General features: G+C 47.0%; 1 protein-coding gene across 4 annotated transcripts; it reads right to left on the bottom strand.

The window, feature by feature from the left end:
• Positions 1–11,484: 11,484 nt before the first annotated feature.
• On the bottom strand, positions 11,485–21,434 carry HINFP (histone H4 transcription factor). Of its 4 annotated transcripts, none has more exons than XM_061440547.1 (10): positions 21,285–21,434; positions 16,743–16,927; positions 15,224–15,453; positions 14,853–14,964; positions 14,524–14,676; positions 13,926–14,003; positions 13,719–13,839; positions 13,494–13,632; positions 13,278–13,402; positions 11,485–12,454 (listed from the first exon to the last, which is right to left on the bottom strand). In XM_061440547.1, the coding sequence occupies exons 1-10, from the start codon at positions 21,338–21,340 to the stop codon at positions 12,037–12,039; spliced, it is 1,617 nt and encodes a 538-aa protein (XP_061296531.1). In that variant the 5' UTR covers positions 21,341–21,434; the 3' UTR covers positions 11,485–12,036. The 4 variants fall into 4 exon arrangements, with proteins under 4 accessions (XP_061296531.1, XP_061296532.1, XP_061296533.1 ...); XM_061440548.1 differs by lacking the exon at positions 21,285–21,434 and adding an exon at positions 20,225–20,417; XM_061440549.1 differs by lacking the exon at positions 21,285–21,434 and adding an exon at positions 19,783–20,214.
• Between the last annotated feature and the right edge of the window lie 251 nt (positions 21,435–21,685).

Below are 21,685 nucleotides of genomic sequence, written 5' to 3'. Positions count from 1 at the left end.
ATTCCCATCTCTTTCAGAATTTTCCACAGGTTGTTGTGATCCACACAGTCAAAGGCTTTGGCATAGTCAATAAAGCAGAAATAGATGTTTTTCTGGAACTCTCTTGCTTTTTCGATGATCCAGCGGATGTTGGCAATTTGATCTCTGGTTCCTCTGCCTTTTCGAAAACCAGCTTGAACATCTGGAAGTTCACGGTTCACGTATTGCTGAAGCCTGGCTTGGAGAATTTTGAGCATTACTTTCCTAGCGTGTGAGATGAGTGCAATTGTGCAGTAGTTTGAGCATTCTTTGGCATTGCCTTTCTTTGGGATTGGAATGAAAACTGACCTTTTCCGGTCCTGTGGCCACTGCTGAGTTTTCCAAATTTGCTGGCGTATTGAGTGCAGCACTTTCACAGCATCATCTTTTAGGATTTGAAATAGCTCAACTGGAATTCCATCACCTCCACTAGCTTTGTTCGTAGTGATGCTTTCTAAGGCCCACTTGACTTCACATTCCAGGATGTCTGGCTCTAGATGAGTGATTACACCATCGTGATTATCTGGGTCGTGAAGATCTTTTTGGTACAGTTCTTCTGTGTATTCTTGCCACCTCTTCTTAATATCTTCTGCTTCTGTTAGGTCCATACCATTTCTGTCCTTTATCGAGCCCATCTTTGCATGAAATGTTCCCTTGGTACCTCTAATTTTCTTGAAGAGATCTCTAGTCTTTCCCATTCTGTTGTTTTCCTCTATTTCTTTGCATTGATCACTGAGGAAGGCTTTCTTATCTCTCCTTGCTATTCTTTGGAACTCTGCATTCAGATGCTTCTTTCTTTCCTTTTCTCCTTTGCTTTTCGCTTCTCTTCTTTTCACAGCTATTTGTAAGGCCTCCCCAGACACACATTTTGCTTTTTTGCATTTCTTTTCCATGGGCATGGTCTTGATCCCTGTCTCCTGTACAATGTCACGAACTTCATTCCATAGTTCATCAGGCACTCTATCTACCAGATCTAGGCCCTTAAATCTATTTCTCACTTCCACTGTACAATCATAAGGGATTTGATTTAGGTCATACCTGAATGGTCTAGTGGTTTTCCCTACTTTCTTCAATTTAAGTCTGAATTTGGCAATAAGGAGTTCATGGTCTGAGCCACAGTCAGCTCCTGGTCTTGTTTTTGCTGACTGTATAGAGCTCCTCCACCTTTGGCTGCAAAGAACATAATCAATCTGATTTCGGTGTTGACCATGTGGTGATGTCCATGTGTAGAGTCTTCTCTTGTGTTGTTGGAAGAGGGTGTTTGCTACGACCAGTGCATTTTCTTGGCAAAATTCTATTAGTCTTTGCCCTGCTTCATTCTGTATTCCAAGGCCAAATTTGCCTGTTACTCCAGGTGTTTCTTGACTTCCTACTTTTGCATTCCAGTCCCCTATAATGAAAAGGACATCTTTTTTGGGTGTTAGTTCTAAAAGGTCTTGTAGGTCTTCATAGAACCATTCAACTTCAGCTTCTTCAGCATTACTGGTTGGGGCATAGACTTGGATTACTGTGATATTGAATGGTTTGCCTTGGAAATGAACAGAGTTCATTCTGTCGTTTTTGAGATTGCATCCAAGTACTGCATTTCAGACTCTTTTGTTGACCATGATGGCCACTCCATTTCTTCTGAGGGATTCCTGCCCGCAGTAGTAGATATAATGGTCATCTGAGTTAAATTCACCCATTCCAGTCCATTTCAGTTCGCTGATTCCTAGAATGTCGACATTCACTCTTGCCATCTCTTGTTTGACCACTCCCAATTTGCCTTGATTCATGGGCCTGATGTTCCAGGTTCCTATGCAATATTGCTCTTTACAGCATCGGACCTTGCTTCTATCACCAGTCACATCCACAGCTGGGTATTGTTTTTACTTTGGCTCCATCCCTTCATTCTTTCTGGAGTTATTTCTTCACTGATCTCCAGTAGCATATTGGGCACCTACTGACCAGGTCCATAAATCAAGGCAAATTGGGAGTGGTCAAACAAGAGATGGCAAGAGTGAATGTCGACATTCTAGGAATCAGCGAACTGAAATGGACTGGAATGGGTGAATTTAACTCAGATGACCATTATATCTACTACTGCGGGCAGGAATCCCTCAGAAGAAATGGAGTGGCCATCATGGTCAACAAAAGAGTCTGAAATGCAGTACTTGGATGCAATCTCAAAAACGACAGAATGAACTCTGTTCATTTCCAAGGCAAACCATTCAATATCACAGTAATCCAAGTCTATGCCCCAACCAGTAATGCTGAAGAAGCTGAAGTTGAATGGTTCTATGAAGACCTACAAGACCTTTTAGAACTAACACCCAAAAAAGATGTCCTTTTCATTATAGGGGACTGGAATGCAAAAGTAGGAAGTCAAGAAACACCTGGAGTAACAGGCAAATTTGGCCTTGGAATACAGAATGAAGCAGGGCAAAGACTAATAGAATTTTGCCAAGAAAATGCACTGGTCGTAGCAAACACCCTCTTCCAACAACACAAGAGAAGACTCTACACATGGACATCACCACATGGTCAACACCGAAATCAGATTGATTATGTTCTTTGCAGCCAAAGGTGGAGGAGCTCTATACAGTCAGCAAAAACAAGACCAGGAGCTGACTGTGGCTCAGACCATGAACTCCTTATTGCCAAATTCAGACTTAAATTGAAGAAAGTAGGGAAAACCACTAGACCATTCAGGTATGACCTAAATCAAATCCCTTATGATTGTACAGTGGAAGTGAGAAATAGATTTAAGGGCCTAGATCTGGTAGATAGAGTGCCTGATGAACTATGGAATGAAGTTCGTGACATTGTACAGGAGACAGGGATCAAGACCATGCCCATGGAAAAGAAATGCAAAAAAGCAAAATGTGTGTCTGGGGAGGCCTTACAAATAGCTGTGAAAAGAAGAGAAGCGAAAAGCAAAGGAGAAAAGGAAAGAAAGAAGCATCTGAATGCAGAGTTCCAAAGAATAGCAAGGAGAGATAAGAAAGCCTTCCTCAGTGATCAATGCAAAGAAATAGAGGAAAACAACAGAATGGGAAAGACTAGAGATCTCTTCAAGAAAATTAGAGGTACCAAGGGAACATTTCATGCAAAGATGGGCTCGATAAAGGACAGAAATGGTATGGACCTAACAGAAGCAGAAGATATTAAGAAGAGGTGGCAAGAATACACAGAAGAACTGTACCAAAAAGATCTTCACGACCCAGATAATCACGATGGTGTAATCACTCATCTAGAGCCAGACATCCTGGAATGTGAAGTCAAGTGGGCCTTAGAAAGCATCACTACGAACAAAGCTAGTGGAGGTGATGGAATTCCAGTTGAGCTATTTCAAATCCTAAAAGATGATGCTGTGAAAGTGCTGCACTCAATACGCCAGCAAATTTGGAAAACTCAGCAGTGGCCACAGGACCGGAAAAGGTCAGTTTTCATTCCAATCCCAAAGAAAGGCAATGCCAAAGAATGCTCAAACTACTGCACAATTGCACTCATCTCACACGCTAGGAAAGTAATGCTCAAAATTCTCCAAGCCAGGCTTCAGCAATACGTGAACCGTGAACTTCCAGATGTTCAAGCTGGTTTTCGAAAAGGCAGAGGAACCAGAGATCAAATTGCCAACATCCGCTGGATCATCGAAAAAGCAAGAGAGTTCCAGAAAAACATCTATTTCTGCTTTATTGACTATGCCAAAGCCTTTGACTGTGTGGATCACAACAACCTGTGGAAAATTCTGAAAGAGATGGGAATACCAGACCACCTGACCTGTCTCTTGAGAAACCTATACGCAGGTCAGGAAGCAACAGTTAGGACTGGACATGGAACAACAGACTGGTTCCAAATAGGAAAAGGAGTACGTCAAGGCTGTATATTGTCACCCTGCTTATTTAACTTCTATGCAGAGTACATCACGAGAAACGCTGGGCTGGCAGAAGCACAAGCTGGAATCAAGACTGCCAGGAGAAATATCAATAACCTCAGATATGCAGATGACACCACCCTTATGGCAGAAAGTGAAGAGGAACTCAAAAGCCTCTTGAAGAAAGTGAAAGTGGAGAGTGAAAAAGTTGGCTTAAAGCTCAACATTCAGAAAACGAAGATCATGGCATCCGGTCCCATCACTTCACGGGAAATAGATGGGGAAACAGTGGAAACAGTGTCAGACTTTATTTTTCTGGGCTCCAAAATCACTGCAGATGGTGACTGCAGCCATGAAATTAAAAGACGCTTACTCCTTGGAAGGAAAGTTATGACCAACCTAGATAGCATATTCAAAAGCAGAGACATTACTTTGCCAACAAAGGTCTGTCTAGTCAAGGCTATGGTTTTTCCTGTGGTCATGTATGGATGTGAGAGTTGGACTGTGAAGAAGGCTGAGTGCCGAAGAATTGATGCTTTTGAACTGTGATGTTGGAGAAGACTCTTGAGAGTCCCTTGGACTGCAAGGAGATCCCACCAGTCCATTCTGAAGGACATCAGCCCTGGGATTTCTTTGGAAGGAATGATGCTGAAGCTGAAACTCCAGTACTTTGGCCACCTCATGCGAAGAGTTGACTCATTGGAAAAGACTCTGATGCTGGGAGGGATTGGGGGCAGGAGGAGAAGGGGACGACAGTTGATGAGATGGCTGGATGGCATCACTGACTTGATGGATGTGAGTCTGAGTGAACTCCGGGAGTTGGTGATGGACAGGGAGGCCTGGCGTGCTTCGAGTCATGGGGTCGCAAAGAGTTGGACACGACTGAGGGACTGAACTGAACTGAACTGATTCCTGGTCTTGCCCGCATTCATTCATTCACTGAAAGTCTATATCCCTTACATCATAATCTGACAGAAATGACTCTGTCCCCCATGACTATTCCTCCTTCTCATTTTGGAGAAATATTTCTCTTTTCTACTGGCTCAGTTCTTCCTTGCTCTTGTCTGAGGTTAGGGACTTGCTCCAAAGAAGAGAAAAGAAGCATTAGCTTCCACCCTCCCGGACCACCTGCCCTCTCTTCCTACCTTCACCCCTTTGTGAAGAGTAAGACAGGTGTCTCCTTAATCTTCAAGCACCACGATCTGACTCTAGATGAAACTCTAATCAAATTAGTATTGGCAGCCTCCTCCATCCAGGGATCTGCTCTCCACCCCAGGCTGGAGGCTCCACCCCCAGCCTCTAATATCTTCCACAGGCATCTGACTGCTTAGACTCAATACTCTGTCTCTCCAGTTTAGCACTTTCTAACCCAGAAGGCAATGGCACCCCACTCTAGTACTCTTGTCTGGAAAATCCCATGGATGGAGGAGCCTGGTAGACTGCAGTCCATGGGGTCGCTAAGAGTCGGACACGACTGAGTGACTTCACTTTCACTTTTCACTTTCATGCATTGGAGTAGGAAATGGCAACCACTCCAGTGTTCTTTCCTGGAGAATCCTAGGGACGGGGGAGCCTGGTAGGCTGCCGTCTATGGGGTCGCACAGAGTTGGACATGACTGAAGTGACTCAGCAGCAGCAGCAACCCAGGCACACAGAGCTCTGGATCCCCTCCTCCTGGAGAGCTAGAATCATACAGTATCAGGTCAAAATGTCTTCTGCTGCCCCCATGGTCCAAACAGAGCAATGGGATTTGGTGTGGGTGTGACCCATAGGACTGGTAGGCAAGGCCTTTTTCCTGGGGTGCTGTCCTGGCCCTGAAAGCTTTGCTCAGCTGAGCAATGAATGGCATCAGTAAATGCTGGAGTAACCACTCAAGGGGCAGCCCACGCCATTGCTTAGAACACCAGCAAAACATAGGCACCAAAAAAGTGAAAGAAAAAAAATAAATGCTAGAATTTGATAGGTTATAAATATATGTTTGTGAAAGCAAAATCATACTGTTCTTCCTTATATTTGCTTCCCAGTTTAATATTTTCATTTTGAATTATACACAAGAATGAGGCTCCTGGGGTGCCACACTCTTATCAGGGCTCAGAGGTTTTAGTCTTCATCTGGTCTTTTTTTTTTTTTTTAATAGAAGGCAATGGCACCCCACTCCAGTACTCTTGCCTGGAAAATCCCATGGATGGAGGAGCCTGGTGGGCTACAGCCCATGGGGTTGCTCAGAGTCGGACACGACTGAGCGACTTCACTTTCACTTTTCACTTTCACTTTTCACCTTCATGCATTGGAGAAGGAAACGGCAACCCACTGCAGTGTTCTTGCCTGGAGAGTCCCAGGGACTGTGGAGCCTGGTGGACTGCCGTCTATGGGGTCACAGAGTGGGATGCGACTGAAGCGACTTAGCAGCAACAGCAGCAGGTCTTTTTTAAAATAATTTTTTAAATTAATTATTTATTTATTTGGCTGTGCCAGGTCTTACTTGTGGCACTTGGGATCTTTGATTGCAGCATACGGAATTTTTAGTTGCAGCATCTGAACACTTAGTTGAGGTATGTGGCATCTAGTACTGTGAGGAGGGATGAAACGCAGGTCCACCGTATCAGGAGCACAGAGTCTTAGCCAGTCCCCGTCTTTATCTGGTCTTGATTAGGAGAAAGATCTCTAACTGACCTTTGTTTGGGGGTTTGCCTTTGGCCCTGTTAACCTGCCACTTTGAGACAGTTGTCAACTGAGTCTAACAAATCAAAATTTAAAGAGGATAAACACGAGGGCCTGCTGTTAGGCCCAAGATCACCACTGCAGACATCCAAAGTGAAGAAGCATGGTTTGGGCAATAACAACACATACAAAGGCTTAGGCATGTCAGAGGGTAGTGGCTTCATAATAAACTGAGAACGTGGTATAACTACCAAGCCATAGGCCCCGAGGACGTGGGGATGGAACGGGGACCCCAAACCGCATAACACTAGGAAGTTTAGAAGCAGCTGAGGGTGCTTAGCACAAAGAGCTTCTGTTGCTTCAGCTATCTGAAGGCCTAATGGGGGAACCAGAATTACACTTGTTTAGTGGAGGGACAGGGTGTGGGGTAGCCAGATTAACACAGGATCCTCGAGGGGTGAGCCTGGGGATGCAGTAGCTTTGCTTATGGAGCCTTCACTTGCTTTTCCTCTCTCCTCTGGGTTGTCAGTTTTAAAAATTACCTTTTCGATGCCTTCTTTATAAAGTTATTTTTTTATTGAACTATAGTCAATGTGCAGAATAATATGTTATAGGTATAAAATATAGTAATTCACAATTTTTAAAGTTATACTCCATTTGTAGTTAGTATAAAATATTGGCTATATTCCCTGTGTTATACAGTGTATCCTTGTAGCTTATTTTTCCTAGGCTGTGCCACTTGTGGGATCTTAGTTCCCCGGTCAGGGATTGAACCCAAGCCCTCAGCAGTGGAAGCACAGAATCCTAACCACAGGACCACCAGAGAATTTCTTCTCATGGCTTATTTCATATATTATAGTTTGTATTTCTTTTCTTAAAATATTTGTATTTGTTTTTGGCTGAGTCCAGTCTTAATTGGGGCAGGTGGGATCTTCTTGCAGCATGCGTCATCTGTCATTGTAGCTGGCAGGCTCTGTAGTTGCCACACGTGGAACTTGGTTGCTCTGTAGCATATGAGATCCTAGTTCTCAGACCAGAGATCAAATCCACGTCCCCTCCATTGGAAGGCAGATTCTTAACCACTGGACCTCCAGGGAAGTCTCTTCTTAATCCTCTATCCCTATCTTGCCCCTTCGCACTTTCCTCTCCCAACTAGTAACCACTCGTTTATTCTCTGTATCTGTGAATCTGCTTCTTTTCACTAGCTTGTTACTTTTTTTAAGATTCTACAAATAAGTGATATCATACAGTATTTATCTTTCTCTGATTTACTTCACTTGGTACAATATCCTTCAAGTCTATCCATATTGTTGCAAATGGCAAAATTTCATTCTTTTTTACGACTGAGTAGTATTCCCGTATATATATGTATATATTTGCATACATACTACATCATCTTTATTCATTCATCTATTGATGGACATTTAGGTTGCTTCCATATATTGGCAATGGTAAATAGTGCTGCTATGACCATTGGGGTGCGTGTATTTTTTTGAATTCGTGTTTTTGGTTTTTTTTCAGATATACACTCAGGTAGAATTGCTGGATCAGAGAAGGCAATGGCACCCCACTCCAGTACTCTTGCCTGGAAAATCCCATGGACGAGGGGCCTGGTGCTTCGAGTTGGACACGACTGAGTGGCTTCGCTTTCACTTTCACTATCACCATTGGAGAAGGAAATGGCAACCCACTCCAGTACTCTTGCCTGGAGAATCCCAGGGATGGGGGAGCCTGGTGGGCTGCCATCTCTGGGGTCGCAGAGTCGGACACGACTAAAGCGACGTAGCAGCAGCAGCAGAACTGCTGGATGGTATGGTGGGTCTAGTTATAGTGTTTTGAGAAACCTCCATACTGCTTTCCACAGTGCCTGCACTGATTTACATTCCCACCAACAGTGAACTGTTTCTCCACATCCTCACCAACATGTTATCTGTGTTCTTTTTTGATAATAGCCTTTCTGATAGGTGTGAGATGATATCTCATTGTGGTTTTGATTTGCATTTCTCTGATGATTAGCAATGTTGAGCATCTTTTCATATGCCTGTTGGCTATTGTTTTGCTGAAAGTTGTTAAGTTTCGTTTCAGGTTCAAAGGATTCCTTAACAAAAGTAACCACTCATTATACACAAATAATTTTAATATTTAATAGAGAAGTATCTAACTTACTTTCAATATACAACCATTAAAAGAAAAGAGAATAGAAACAGTAGAGGAGAGTAACAGCACATACACCACTGAACTGGACTGACATCCAAACAGCACTGTGATGTCCTGTGTGACCCCAATCTGGAGTCCCAACTGAGAAAGGGTCCCAGGTAGTGCATCCACCCATGGGCAAGACTTCAAATTGCAATTCTGGGGACTCCCTGTTATAATCCCACGTTTCAAACTGACATCATGTTTACAAGAAAAATGCAGCTCTAGTTTTTAACCTTTCTACAAAGCTATTTTTATCTTGTGAATTATGAAAATTTTCAGGTCCTGGGGAGTTGGCCAGATTCTCAGGGCTCAAGAGAATTACAAGATTCAATCTCTGTCTTATCTACAGTGTCATGCACCTTACTGGTACCAATCAGTGTATTCATAAGCAGGAACGTCACAGGCAAGGGAAGGTCAAGGCAGTGTTAAGGCAGGTCATAAGCAAGGTCAGAGGCCTGCTCTGCTTTCTTGTCTTTGAAACCTGAATAAGACTTCCTCCACCTTAATTTCCCTAACAGTTATCTGCATGTCCTCTTTGGAAAAATATCTATTCACTTCTGCCCAATTTCTAATTTTTTCTTTTTGATGTTGAGTTGCATGAGTTGCTTTATATATTTTGGATACTCTTTTGAGTATCACTTGCAAATATTTTCTCTCCCTCTGTAGGTTGTCTTTTCATTTTGTTTAGTTTTGCTATGCAGAAGCTTTTTAAAATTGGGTCCCATTTGTTTACTTTTGTTTCCTATACTTTAGGAGACAGATCCAAAAATACGTTGCCACAATTTATGTCAAAGTGTCCTGCCTGTTTTCCTGTAGGAATCTTATGATTTCTGGTCTTACATTTAGGTCTTTAACCCATTTTGAGTTTATTTTTGTATATGGTGAACACATTGGTGTTTCCTGAAGGGGCTCTTGCAAAGGCAAATGAACACCTACATTAACTTGACCTTAAAGCCCTCAAGATTTCCGCCTGAATTCCTGCAGCAACCCCTTAACTTCCGAGGGCCTGCTCTCTCATTTCCCATCGTGGCCAGAATCACCATTCTAAATCCTGATGCAGTCCTTCTGGGTGGCTCTGCGTTCTTTCCCAGTCTTCTTCCTCTCTACAACCTACAGCCCTCAGTGCTTGAGACCACAAAGTCCGTCTTCAAATTCCAGACCTAGTCTCTTAAGCCTGGAATAACCTGCCACCCCTTTGTAGATGGTAGCACTACTCGTTTCTTTGCCGAAGCCCTTCCTGAGCCCTTGCCCAAGTAATACTGTCAGCTCCTTGTTTGAGTCTCAATGGACCCTGACCAGCCACTCACTTAGGTCTTTCCTCACCTCTGTACGCAAGTCCCTCCAGGGCAGGTCCTGCCTGCGTTTATCCATCTTTGTATCCTTAGCACCTGTCACAGTGCCTGAACTCACAGAGGAACTCAGTAAATGGCTGATGGAATTAACTGACTTTTCTTCCTGAATTCTTTCAGCAACAGGCACACAAAAAAGTACATTTTTGTAGTAAGAATTACATTTAATTTTTGAAGGGGGGATAGCTTCCTGCCCATCCAAGACCCGAGAGTATTTCCTTGATCTCTTGAGAGTGGCAGAGACTCTAGGAGTGGACTCAGAGTGCTAAGATGTGACTTCTCCTGCCGCTGCTGCTAAGTCGCTTCAGTCGTGTCCGACTCTGTGCGACCCCACAGACAGCAGCCCACCAGGCTCCCCCGTCCCTGGGATTCTCCAGGCAAGAACACTGGAGTGGGTTGCCATTTCCTTCTCCAGTGCATGAAAGTGAAAAGTGAAAGTGAAGTCGCCCAGTCGTGTCCGACTCCTAGGGACCCCATGGACTGCAGCCTACCAGGCTCCTCCGTCCATGGGATTTTCCAGGCAAGAGTACTGGAGTGGGGTGCCATTGCCTTCTCTGAAGATGTGACTGCTGCTGCTGCTGTGAAGTCACTTCAGTTGTGTCTGACTCTGAGTGATCCCGTAGACGGCAGCCCACCAGGCTCCCCCGTCCCTGGGATTCTCCAGGCAAGAACACTGGAGTGGGTTGCCATTTTCTTCGCCAATGCATGAAAGTGAAAAGTGAAAGTGAAGTCGCTCGGTCGTGTCCAACTCTTATCGACCTCATGGACTGCAGCCTACCAGGCTCCTCCGTCCATGGGATTTTCCAGGCAAGAGTACTGGAGTGGGGTGCCATTGCCTTCTCTGGAAGATGTGACTAGACAGGCCTAAAAAAATGGTTCATATTTTGAAATTTTCCAACCCCTTTACGAATCTACTGAAAAAACATACCCTTTTCTTCAGGAAAACACACCTTCAGACACATACCTTTCTAACTTGGTTCTGGGACTCCAAGTACCTGTTCTTCCCTAGGGCCTTTCACACCCACCCCCCGCCCCACCCCCAGAGCCGCCTCTGTAGAACCCCTGCCCCAGAAGCACTGGGCCCTAACCAGCACTCAGAACGGTCGTGGTCGGGTGCTCCGTCTCCCTGGTGCGCTCCACTCATCCATTCCAGTGTTCTACTGCCCACTGCTGGCCTATGCCTGAGACCTCCATCTTGGTAGATGTTCCGAGAGGAAATGGAGAAGTTTCACCAAAGGTGGGGTGAGGGGGCGAGAGGCAGGGAACAAGAGGACAGTTAAAAACAAAACAAACCCCAGTCACTGAAAAGGGAAACAAGCCTAATTATTCTGCTCCACTTCTGGGCAGCAGCATCTCCTCATTGCCTAGTTAATCTACCAAACATAAGGAAGAAGAAATGAGTCACGGCCCACACATTTCTTTTATTACCAAAAACAATTGTTATGCACAAACTCAGTGCCTCTAATCCCATCCCTGAGGATAACCATGAAAGTCCTTGGGGCTATAAGAGGAACCATTCAGAGGGAAATGCCTTGGCTGATTTTGAGGAAAGGGCCCTTGGAGGGATCAGTTCCTTGGCACCCCTGGGCCCAAGGACCCCTACAGACAGGAATGGATGTGAGCTGACTATGGATTTCCATCCCTGTTCTAGCATGTCTAGGGGATTAGGGTTTTAAGCCTGACACTAGCCCTCTCTACAGGAACACACACACAACCAGGGTGCCCCCCTTCAAAGAATCAAAACTTTTCAGGACCACCAAAGAATGTGGACTGGCAGAAAAAGGACGTCCCTCAGCCTGCTGAGTGACGCAAGCTGGCTCAAGAGTGGACCACGCTACTCTCAGCATCACTCCTAAAGGCATCCGTTGACAAGGGCTGCCCACTAGGGGCGCTGCCACCAGCCTGGCTCAGACTCCAGGGCCTGGAGGTAGCAAGGGTGGGGGCCTGCAGCCTTCACACCATCTGGACTTCTGGCCCTTCCGCTGCTCCCTGAAGCTCTCCCATGACTCCCCCCGAGGGGGGCTCAGAGGCGGGTGGGGGCTCTCCCGGGGCTTCGAACAGCACGTAATAGACGACTTCCCGCTCGCCCTGGGCGTTGGTCTGGTTCACCACGTGGATGATAGGGCTCGACGTGCCCTGAGAGGCCGGGAGGGCTATGCCCTCACCGCCCCCACCTTCCTCTTCAGCCTCCTCCTGGGGTCCTGGCTCCCCGGGCACTGTTTCCAGAATGATGTCCTGCAGGCTGCTCTCATTCAGGGATGCTCCCAGGCCCGAGCCCTCTTGTGGCTGCCGCAGCAGTTGCTGGGTCAGCTCTACACTCTCATAGCGAACCAGCTGCAGCCTCATGTAGCCGTCCTCATGCTCCTTGTACCTGGTGAAGGAGGAGCACGGAGGGTATAGCAAGCAGGGGCAGGGGGCACGGCGGGCACGGGGGGCAGACACAGGCTGTAGACTGGCGAGGTAAGGGACAATAGGAGGGAAGAAGCCCTGGGATTCTAAGTGATGGGTATTAAAGACAAAAAAAAAAGTCTTTATTGTATAAGATTTAGAAGAAAAGGCAAGAAAGCTCATTACTCAGAAAGCAAAGGGAGGGACTTCCTTGGTGGTCTAGTGGTTAAGAACCTACCTTCCAATGCAGGGGATGGGGGTTCAATCCCTGGTGGGGGAACCAAGAACCCATATGCCACAGGGCAACTAAGCCTATGCGCCTCAACTAGAGAGCCCACACATCGCAACTAGAGAGAAGCCTGCACTTCTCTCTAGAAGGCTTCACAGTAGGGCTGCAATGAAGATCACGTGTGCTGCAACCAAGACCTGATGCAGCCAATAAATATTTTTTTTTAAAAATAGGAAAGGGAGGGGAGAGGAGAGAGGAACTGTCTGTGTTGGACAGTAGGACTGTCAAAGGATTTATGAGAAGGCCATGAAGCTACTCATTAGGACCCTTGGGTTCACGCTCTGGGCTCTGGTTCTGGCTGCAGGGCTTTGGGGATCATTTATTGGGTTTGGTATTGTTCCCTGGATTCAGAAATTAGAAAAATATTCTTTGCCCCACCAATATTTTGGAGGTTCCTTGAGCCTAAATGGAGACAGTGGACATCAGAGCACCATCAAATTCAAGGATTTTAAATTGCTGAAAAGTATGAAGAAAAAAATGCAGAAATCCAGGTATGGGGGGAGGCTGAGAGACATACCTAAAGCGGGGGTGCCCTGAGGGCCACTTGAACTGGTGCTTCTTGCGAAGGTGCACGGTGAGGTTGTTGCCCCTTGTGAAGCACTTGTCACACACGTGGCATCTGTACCTCGGCTCTGAGTCCCCCTGGTGGGGAGGGGAGAGTGAGGCCAGCTTCCCCCACCCCAGGCACCTCCCACACTTCTGCTGGCTCCTCCCTACCATCAGCCCCACTCACTTCATGCACTTTTCGGTAATGCGACTTGATAGAGTAGAGCGACCGGGCGCTAAAGGTGCAGTTCTCGAAATCACAGCTGTAGGCTGGCTCCTTGCTATGGGTATCGAGGTGCTTCCGGAGGTCGATCAGATTCTTGCAGCTGCCAAGAAAGATCATGAGGGATCAGAAAGCATGGGGGAATCCTGGAACCCAGGTTTTGTGATTTCCCACCCCGTTTCCTCTTACCTGTAGTCGCAACAGTCACATTTAAAGGGACGGGCCTCGCTGTGGCGGAAGCGCATGTGGTTTCGGAGGGAGGAGGGCAGCGGGCAGGTCATGTCACACAGAGGGCACTTGTAGTGGTTCACTGAGGGGCAGAGAGGAGGCTGTGGCCGCAAAGCTCGCGGAAGCCTGGAGGGCAGGCCCGGAGGACAGCGCTGGCCGGCTACTCACCATGGTTGCGCATGTGGTCCCGCAGCAGCCGCTCTGTGGCAAATCTCTTGGAACAGTGAGAGCACTGGAAGTGCTGCTCTGCAGGGGGTCAGGCAGAAGACAGGTGGAGCACGGCCGGTGGCAGAGAGGAGGAGAGCACGCTGGGAGAGGGGAACCCCCCCCAGGCAGAGGGGAACCACCCAAGAAGAGGGGAGCTTGGGGAACTATGGATGGACCCAGTATCATGGAAGGAGCGTGGGACCTGGAGTAGAGAACCTGAATTAGAATTCTGGCTTGCCCGCTTACTAGCAGTGTGATCTCAGGTAAGTGATTTAATCTGAGCCTCAGTTTTCTCATCTGCAAAAACGGGGGATAAGAAGCCTACCTCACAGGGCCGCTGCGAGGATTCACTGAGACAAGAGCCGTGGCACAGCGTAAGCATGGAGTGACAACCTCTAATGGGTGCCCATCAGCAGACACTGTGCCAGGTGACTGAGCCCTCAAGACAGATATAGCTAAGCTGCAGATACCTTCAGGGGCCCCCTCTCCTGAGAACGTGCCCCCAGCCACCCCCCCAAGTAGGACAGCCTGCACCTATGCCCCTTCTTCAATCGCTTACGATCCAACGAGGACTGGCGACGGATATGATCTAAGAACTTCGTGTTGTTGGCGAACATGCCCCCACAGGTGGGACAGGCCACCACCTTCTCCTGGGTATGGCTGCGGAGGTGCTCTCGAAGCTTAAAGCGGTCCTTGAAGGTGCAGGTACAGCCTGGGAAGGAAGGCCCGGTCAGGTCCAGCCACAAACCCCCAGAGTAGGGTCTGTACCCCCAAGTCTCTCCAGCCAGCACCCAACCCTGCCCTGCAGGACTGGTCCTACCCCTAGCTGCTCTGGTCCCTTAGCAACCCGAGTTTCTTTAGAAGCCATAAATTAAGGAGTGGCCCTACCTTTCCAGCCACAGAGCACCACATTGTTGTCCTTGCCAACTACTTGGTATTCACAACACAGGCTGTGCGCTTCCACGTGCCGGTAGAACCACTCGGGGTTGTCGAAGGAGTTCTGTGCCAGGAGCAACTTGGGGTAAGGACTGAGGATGGGTGGAGGGACTCCTACTCTCAGGTGTCCAGAGGGGGGCTTCTTGGTTCTCTCCCAAATTAATTGGTGGGGATAGGAAAGTTTGAGCAAGGGGCTACCCAGAAATGAAGGAAAGCTACTAGCAGGAACTTCAGGAACACAGCGTATCCCAGAAAGGATTAAGGAGTCTTGAGATAAGATCCCCAACCCCTCTCCATCCCTACTCCTGGCTCTGTCTGCTGACCTCACAGTGCTCCCACAGGCACAGGAAGTGGTCGGGGATGTCAGGGATGAGGTTGCGGCTCTGGAAGTCCAGGATGCAGGGGCTGAGGTCAGCCTGGCTCTGCAGGGCCTGCAGTCCCCACTGTTTCAGCTTGGTGTGGTAGCAGTGGAAGTAGACATGGCGGATGAGATCAGCAGAATTGTCCGGAGAACAGAAGCCACACTCCCGCCACAAGCAGGAGAATTCTTCCTCTGCAAAAGGGGTTTAGAAGGAAGCGACTGATGACTTTCCAAAGCTCTCCTCCCACTTAGCAGCAAGGGACCAGGCTGGGATGACCTGGTATACCAGGAGTTCATCCAGCAAATGCTAGCATTTAACAACTACTAACTGTGTGCCAGGCACCGGGAATACAACAACGAGGACAAAAAGAGTCCCAGTCCTTACCCTTGCACAGCTTTCAGTCAGGAAGAAAAACACATCAAAATAATCACAAGCATAAATATAAAGCTACAACCAGGTGGAGAGGAAGCACGGTCTAGGCAGGGAGACTGTGTGCACAGCCCAGTGCCAGTGACTCAGACACAGCAGGTGCGGCTGGCGCTTGCTACTGTGGCTTGGCGTTTCTGCTGTTCCCTGAGGAACCCGGGATGCCTCCCACTCCTTCCTGTCAAACCATAGGTCTTTCTTTCCCCCATATTCTGCCCAAGATCTCTAGGAAGGCCTATCAGCTATTCCAGTCTACTTCCTATCTCTCTAAGCACCAAATTTTCAGTGCTCTATATAGGTTTACTTGTTTTGAAAAGTAGCTACTTTTAAAAATATAATAATCACCTAATTTCCCTTCTGTATAAATATCACTTGCTTCCGAAGCTCTTAGTTATAGGTTACAGTCACTAGATTCAAATGGAATTTGAGGTGGGGGAAGGAGTGCTGTCTCTATACCTTCTGTAGAAAAGTTTTTTTCAAACTGTGTTATGACCTATTAGTGGCTAGTGAAATCAATTTAGAGGATTGCAAATAACAATTTCTTTTTAATTAAAGAGAATAAAATAGAACAATTCATAGAGAATTTAATCAAGGCAAGGATTGTTTTTAGTATTTCTTAACTTCTCTATACAGGGTTGTGACATAAAATGCATTGCTAAATTTTACTGCATTTCACAGTAAAAAATAAATAAATAAATAAAAACACTGCCAGAGTGAAAAAAGCAGACTGCCAACAGCTTGTACAATATGATCCTTTAAAAAAAGTAAAATCTAATTTATATATATACATGCAGAGAGAGGTCAAAAAGAATGTTCACTAAAGTACTGTCAGTTAATTGACTTTTAATGGCAAGAGGAAAGGTTCATTCCATATATCCTTGCTGAATGAGTTTTCCAGAATGAGTCTACAATGTTTTTATAAACAAATAAAAAAAGCACAATTAAGAAAATAAACCACCACTCTCACTGGCTGCCTTCTCCCTCTGTGGCAAGGAGAGTCAGATTTTCCACCATCCCTTGGGCTCTTTCCCCTTCCTGTGTCCTGCTTCCTTACCAAGCAGGTCCTCCTCCTCCTCTTCTTCCTCCCCGGAGCCCTGCAGGTGCTGCTGCAGGTGCTGAGTGACATGCTCGCAGAATTCCTCCATGGCCGAGCACACAAAGGAACAGGACCCCCACTCACACTGCAGCCCCAGGTTCTCCTTCCGGGGAACTTTCCCAGGTGGCGGCATGGCCTTCACCCTAGAGGAGGAAGAAATCAGCACCTGTACAGATTCCACCCAAGTGCTGCTGGGGGTTAACACGGGACAGCCAGCCAGCCTGGAGCCAAGAGATGTTTTTCAGTGACCCTCGAGAAACGCTGTGCTTTTTCAGTAAGGACAGAGTAGCAGTTCTTCAAACCCCTGGAAGCTGTTTGGTGTTCTTGGGAATGGAGAATACAAACTGACATTATTGAGCACGTACCAGGCTCTGAGCTAAGAACTTTAACAGACACTTTTTCAAGGAGCTTCAGAGCAACCCATCAAGAAGGAATTACTCCTACAAAAGGCAGAACAATGCTCAGGTTCAAAAAGATGACTTTGAAGACCCAGAGCTCAGATTCAGACTCCTTTGTTCACCACCTACTTAGCTGTGTGACCTTGAACAAGTAAGCTTAACCCTTCTATTCCTGAACACCCTTATTTTCAGAATGGGGATAACAAACCCTTCTGCTTTTAATCTGCTATATGCCAAGGACCTACTAAGCACATTGTGTCATCTAATTACCAACACCATCCTATGAGGGAAGTACTGTTTTTAATTTCATTTGTAGATAAGGGCATAAGGCCTGGAGAGGTTAACTGGTTTGCTCAAGATCACACACCAGGGGTAGGGTCAGGTCAGGCTGACTCCAAAGTCCACATTTTTCCTATGCACACAGATGAGCCTAGAAGCTCCTTATTTCTCACTGGATCACATCGTAAGTACTCCATCAGACTTACGAAGGGCCACACATACTCCTTTTGCCTAACCTATCTGGTGCTTTACTTCACCACTGCCCTAATATCCTCTGAACAAAAATGTCAATTCTATTTCACATAAGAGGCAGTGTCTGTCCAGTTTATACTGGGTATACACAGTGTTAGGCACACTTTGGTGGGTAATAAACATTTGTTGAAGAAAGCTGAATAAAAAACAAAAAGTTCTCAACCTTTAATATGCACACAAATGCAGAGGTTTCCAACTCCTGCCCTAGAGATTCAGATCTGGGAAGGCTGGGGTTAGGCCTAGAAATCTGCCCTTTAACTCAGCAGCCCAGTTGTGATGGGGCCTCCAGAAGCAGAGTCTGAGGAACAATAAAAGGATAGTTTCCCTCATTAAAACAAAACACAGAATGACAGGTGACACTGCACACAAAAATCTCTGGGGGAAGAAAAGACACTAAGAGGCCCTGACTCTGTCCCCTGAGCATCACCTCCTTGAGGACTCTCACCAACTCTCACTGTGGTACCCAGGAAGGGAGTGCGGTATTGTTCTTCCTGGCCTTTCAGAGAGAGGTGGGAACTCTGAAAAAGAACTTTAGTACACAATGAAAGGGGAAAACCCCAGAAAATACAAAATGCATAAAATCTTTCATACTTACAAGTATAAGAACCTACTATATCTAACTGGTTACCAAAGGAACCCCTCCCCTTTTTTTTGTCCACACCTCATGGCATGTGGGATCTTAGTTCTCTGACTAGGGACCAAAAAGGTAATCCCTGCCTTGGAAGTATGGAGTCTTAACCACTGGACAACCAGGGAAGGACCAAAAACCCCTTTTTAAGGAAGCCTTAAGGAAATGGCAACATATTCCAGTATTCTTGCCTGGAAAATTCCACAGACAGAGCAGCCTGGTAGGCTACAGTCCATGGGGTCTCAGAGAATTGGACATGACTAAGCAACTAAGCACAGCACATAGCCGCACAGAGGGTATAAGAAACCTGGGCTTCTCTGGTGGCTCAGTGGTACAGAATCCACCTACCAATGCAGGAGATGAAAGTTTGATCTCCAGGTTGGGATGATCCCCCGGAAAAGGAAATGGCAACCCACTTCAGTATTCTTGCCTAGAAAATTCCATGGACAGAAGAGACGAAAGCTACAGTCCATGAGGTGGCAAAGAGTCAGACACAACTAAGCATGCATGCAAGCATATGCCAAGCACTGTTCTAAATGTCTTATATTTATAAAAACTCATTAGTACAACAATCCTATTGAAGTAGACAGCCTGATTATCCCACTTTACAGATGAGGAAATGGCCCAGATAGGTTAAGTAATTTACCCAAGATCACAAAGCTAGGAAGTGATGGAAACAGAATTCAAAGCCAGGGAGCATGACTCCATTCTCCTCCTCCATCTGCCTGTCTTACCTTTTTATGTTTGATTCCCTCCTCACCAAAGACATCATATTCATATACACAATACCCAAAGCATGCTTTATTGAGTAGCTATTTTGTAAGTTTCCTCCAATAAGCTGTGAGCTCCTAGAAAGCCTGGTCTGTGATCTCTTCATTCTAACTGCAGAGCCAGCACACACCTACTATGAGCTCTTTTAATGTTCAAGTAAATCTATAACATTACTTTTGCACAAATCACCTAGCTTCTCTGAACCTGTTTCCTTAAATGTAAAACAGGATATTAATATCACAGCAGTGGATGAGGGAATCGACTGATATGATTAGAAAGCTCCAACATTTACTAGCCCTGTGATCTTAGGCAAGTTACTTAAGCCCGGGTTTCCCATGTATTATTAACACGGGAATAATCATGCCTATTTCACTGAATTGATTTATGGATTAAAACACATAATGGATATTAAAATGCTTAGCCTAACTCAACAAGTGTTGGTTCTTCGTATCCTTGCTTCTAAAAATTAGATGATCTAAGAACCAATGCTACAAAAAGATCAACAAAAGGAAAACACGAAGGATTCCTAACCCTTCCTTTCATAGGGAATCATAGAAAGAAGCAACGAGCAAATACTTGAGTATAAATTGCAACGCAAGACACCGAGAATGAACCCTGAATGGTACGCAAGAAAAGAGGGACCAAGGTCTGGAACCTTCTAAGGACTCACAATTTGGCCGAAGAAATAAGATTCTGACGTGTTTAAACAACGACCAAAACAAAGCGCCCGGTGAGGGGAGCTGGACAGGGAGAAACCGCGGCGGCAGGCTAAGCAGGAAAGGTTGCCCTTAGCGGTGGGGACTGGGCCCCTGGAGCACAGGTAGAATTCGGAGAAAAGGAAGGAGACCATTCGAGCGGGGAAACCTCCCCCTCTCAGCCCAGCTGGCTTCCCCCTAAGGCGTGGCGGCGATCGTGCTTCAGCTGCAACGAAGCCCCAGACTGGAAAATAAGTCGGGGTTGGGGGCTGGGGGCGCTGCAGGCGCCAGGCAGAACAGCGTGGCCGAGCAGCAAGAGAGCGCCTCGCCGAAGCGACCGGAAAAGTGCCTGGCTTCGGCAGCCGGCCCAAAGGACAAACCGATGCTGCCCCGCCATCCCCGGCATCCCCTGCTTACCTCCCGTCAGTCAGCTCCCGGGTCTCTCCAGCTCCCCTCCCACCTCGCACCGTCTCCGGGAGGGCACTTGAGTGACGGCCAACGACAGCCAATCGTCGCTCTCAAATCCCTCTAACAGCCAATCGCCGCTGCGACTGACGAAACCCGTGCGCGACCAAAACACGGAAGGGGCGGGAGTGAGCGGCAGCGGGCCGCGCGGGAAGGTAGCGCGGCGGACGCCGCAGGTCTGCAGGCTAAGTGCAGGCAGGCTTCCCTAGGGCCCGAATTTCCCCGACTGCGCAGGCTCGGCGCACGGCACCCACTGGGCATGCGCCGAGCTCGGGCTGTGAGCCGAGAGGGGTCTCCCCCCTCTTGTTGGTTACAGCTCCAGCTGGCCGCGTGGGAGTTAAGACAGAGGAAGAGGCGGAGGAAAAGGCGTCGGAGGCTCGGTGCCCAGAACAACGAACCCCGCTCGGCCCAAACTGGGGGTCCTTCACCTTCTTAATCTTCCTGTTTCTTAAATATCAGTATTCCTTATGCCATCTTCTCTTCCTCCCACAACTCTGCCTTCTTTGTTACCAGTCTCAGTGAACGACTCCTGAAACCTGGCAGTCATGTCTGATTCCTCCCTCACACGTCATATCCATTCCATTGCCAAGTCCTATAAATTCTGCCCCCTTAACACAGGATCTCTCAAGTTCCCCACCCCAACACACACACACACACCCTTTCTTGAGCTTCGCAGTCCCATCTCTTGACCATTAGCTACGTCCATCCCGGATGTCTACACTGACCCAACTGGCTCCCTGCGGCCACTCCTGCTTCCCTCCGAACCATTCTCGACGGAGCTCTCAAAGTGATCTTTGCAGAGAGCAAATCTGATCAAACCACCACGCTGCTTTAAACGCTCAAAGCCCCAAACCATACTGAGGCTCTCTGGACCCTTCAGCATCTGGGTCCTGCATACTTCTCCCCATCGTATCTTGAGTGCTTCTCGAGCTCCTCTCTGCTCCCCAGCCCTGGATTTCTTTCAGCTTCCCCACCACACCTAGCCGCCTTTCCTCTGCTGCCTTGTACTTACTGTTTGCTCTGCCTGGAACAATCTTCTGAAACTGATGGGAACTGATTCCTACTCATTCTTCTGGTCTCAAAGAAGCAGCTTTTTTTTTTTCCTGGAAATCTTCCTGGACATCCCTTTTCTGTGTTTCCCTATTACAGCTCTATCGCACTTCCCAGGTGGCGCTACTGGTAAAGAGTCCTCCTGCCAATGCAGGAGAGGCCAGAGAGGAGGGTTGGATCCCTGGATGGGGGAGATCCCCTGGAGGAGAATGTGGCAACACACTCCAGTATTCTTGCCTGAAAAAATTCCCTGGACAGAGGAGCCTGGCAGGCTACAGTTCATGGAGCCACAAAGAGTCAGACATGACTGAGCACACATTATATTGTATTTGCCTGTTCAACTTGTCTGCATTCTGCACTGAC

This window comes from Bos javanicus, chromosome 15 (genome assembly GCF_032452875.1).
Source record: "Bos javanicus breed banteng chromosome 15, ARS-OSU_banteng_1.0, whole genome shotgun sequence".
NCBI classification, from domain to species: Eukaryota; Metazoa; Chordata; class Mammalia; order Artiodactyla; family Bovidae; genus Bos; species Bos javanicus.
This window is presented reverse-complemented; position numbering and strand designations above follow the sequence as displayed.

Excerpts from the sequence above, each read along its gene's own strand:
- HINFP (XM_061440546.1), bottom strand. The coding sequence starts at position 18,814 with ATGGACTGTAGCTTTCGTCTCTTCTGTCCATGGAATTTTCTAGGCAAG. Across the intron at positions 14,004-14,523 it reads TCGCCAGTCCTCGTTGGATC|AGCAGCACTTCCAGTGCTCT; the intron begins GTAAGCGATTGA and ends GACCCCCTGCAG. Across the intron at positions 13,840-13,925 it reads GGACCACATGCGCAACCATG|TGAACCACTACAAGTGCCCT; the intron begins GTGAGTAGCCGG and ends TCTGCCCCTCAG.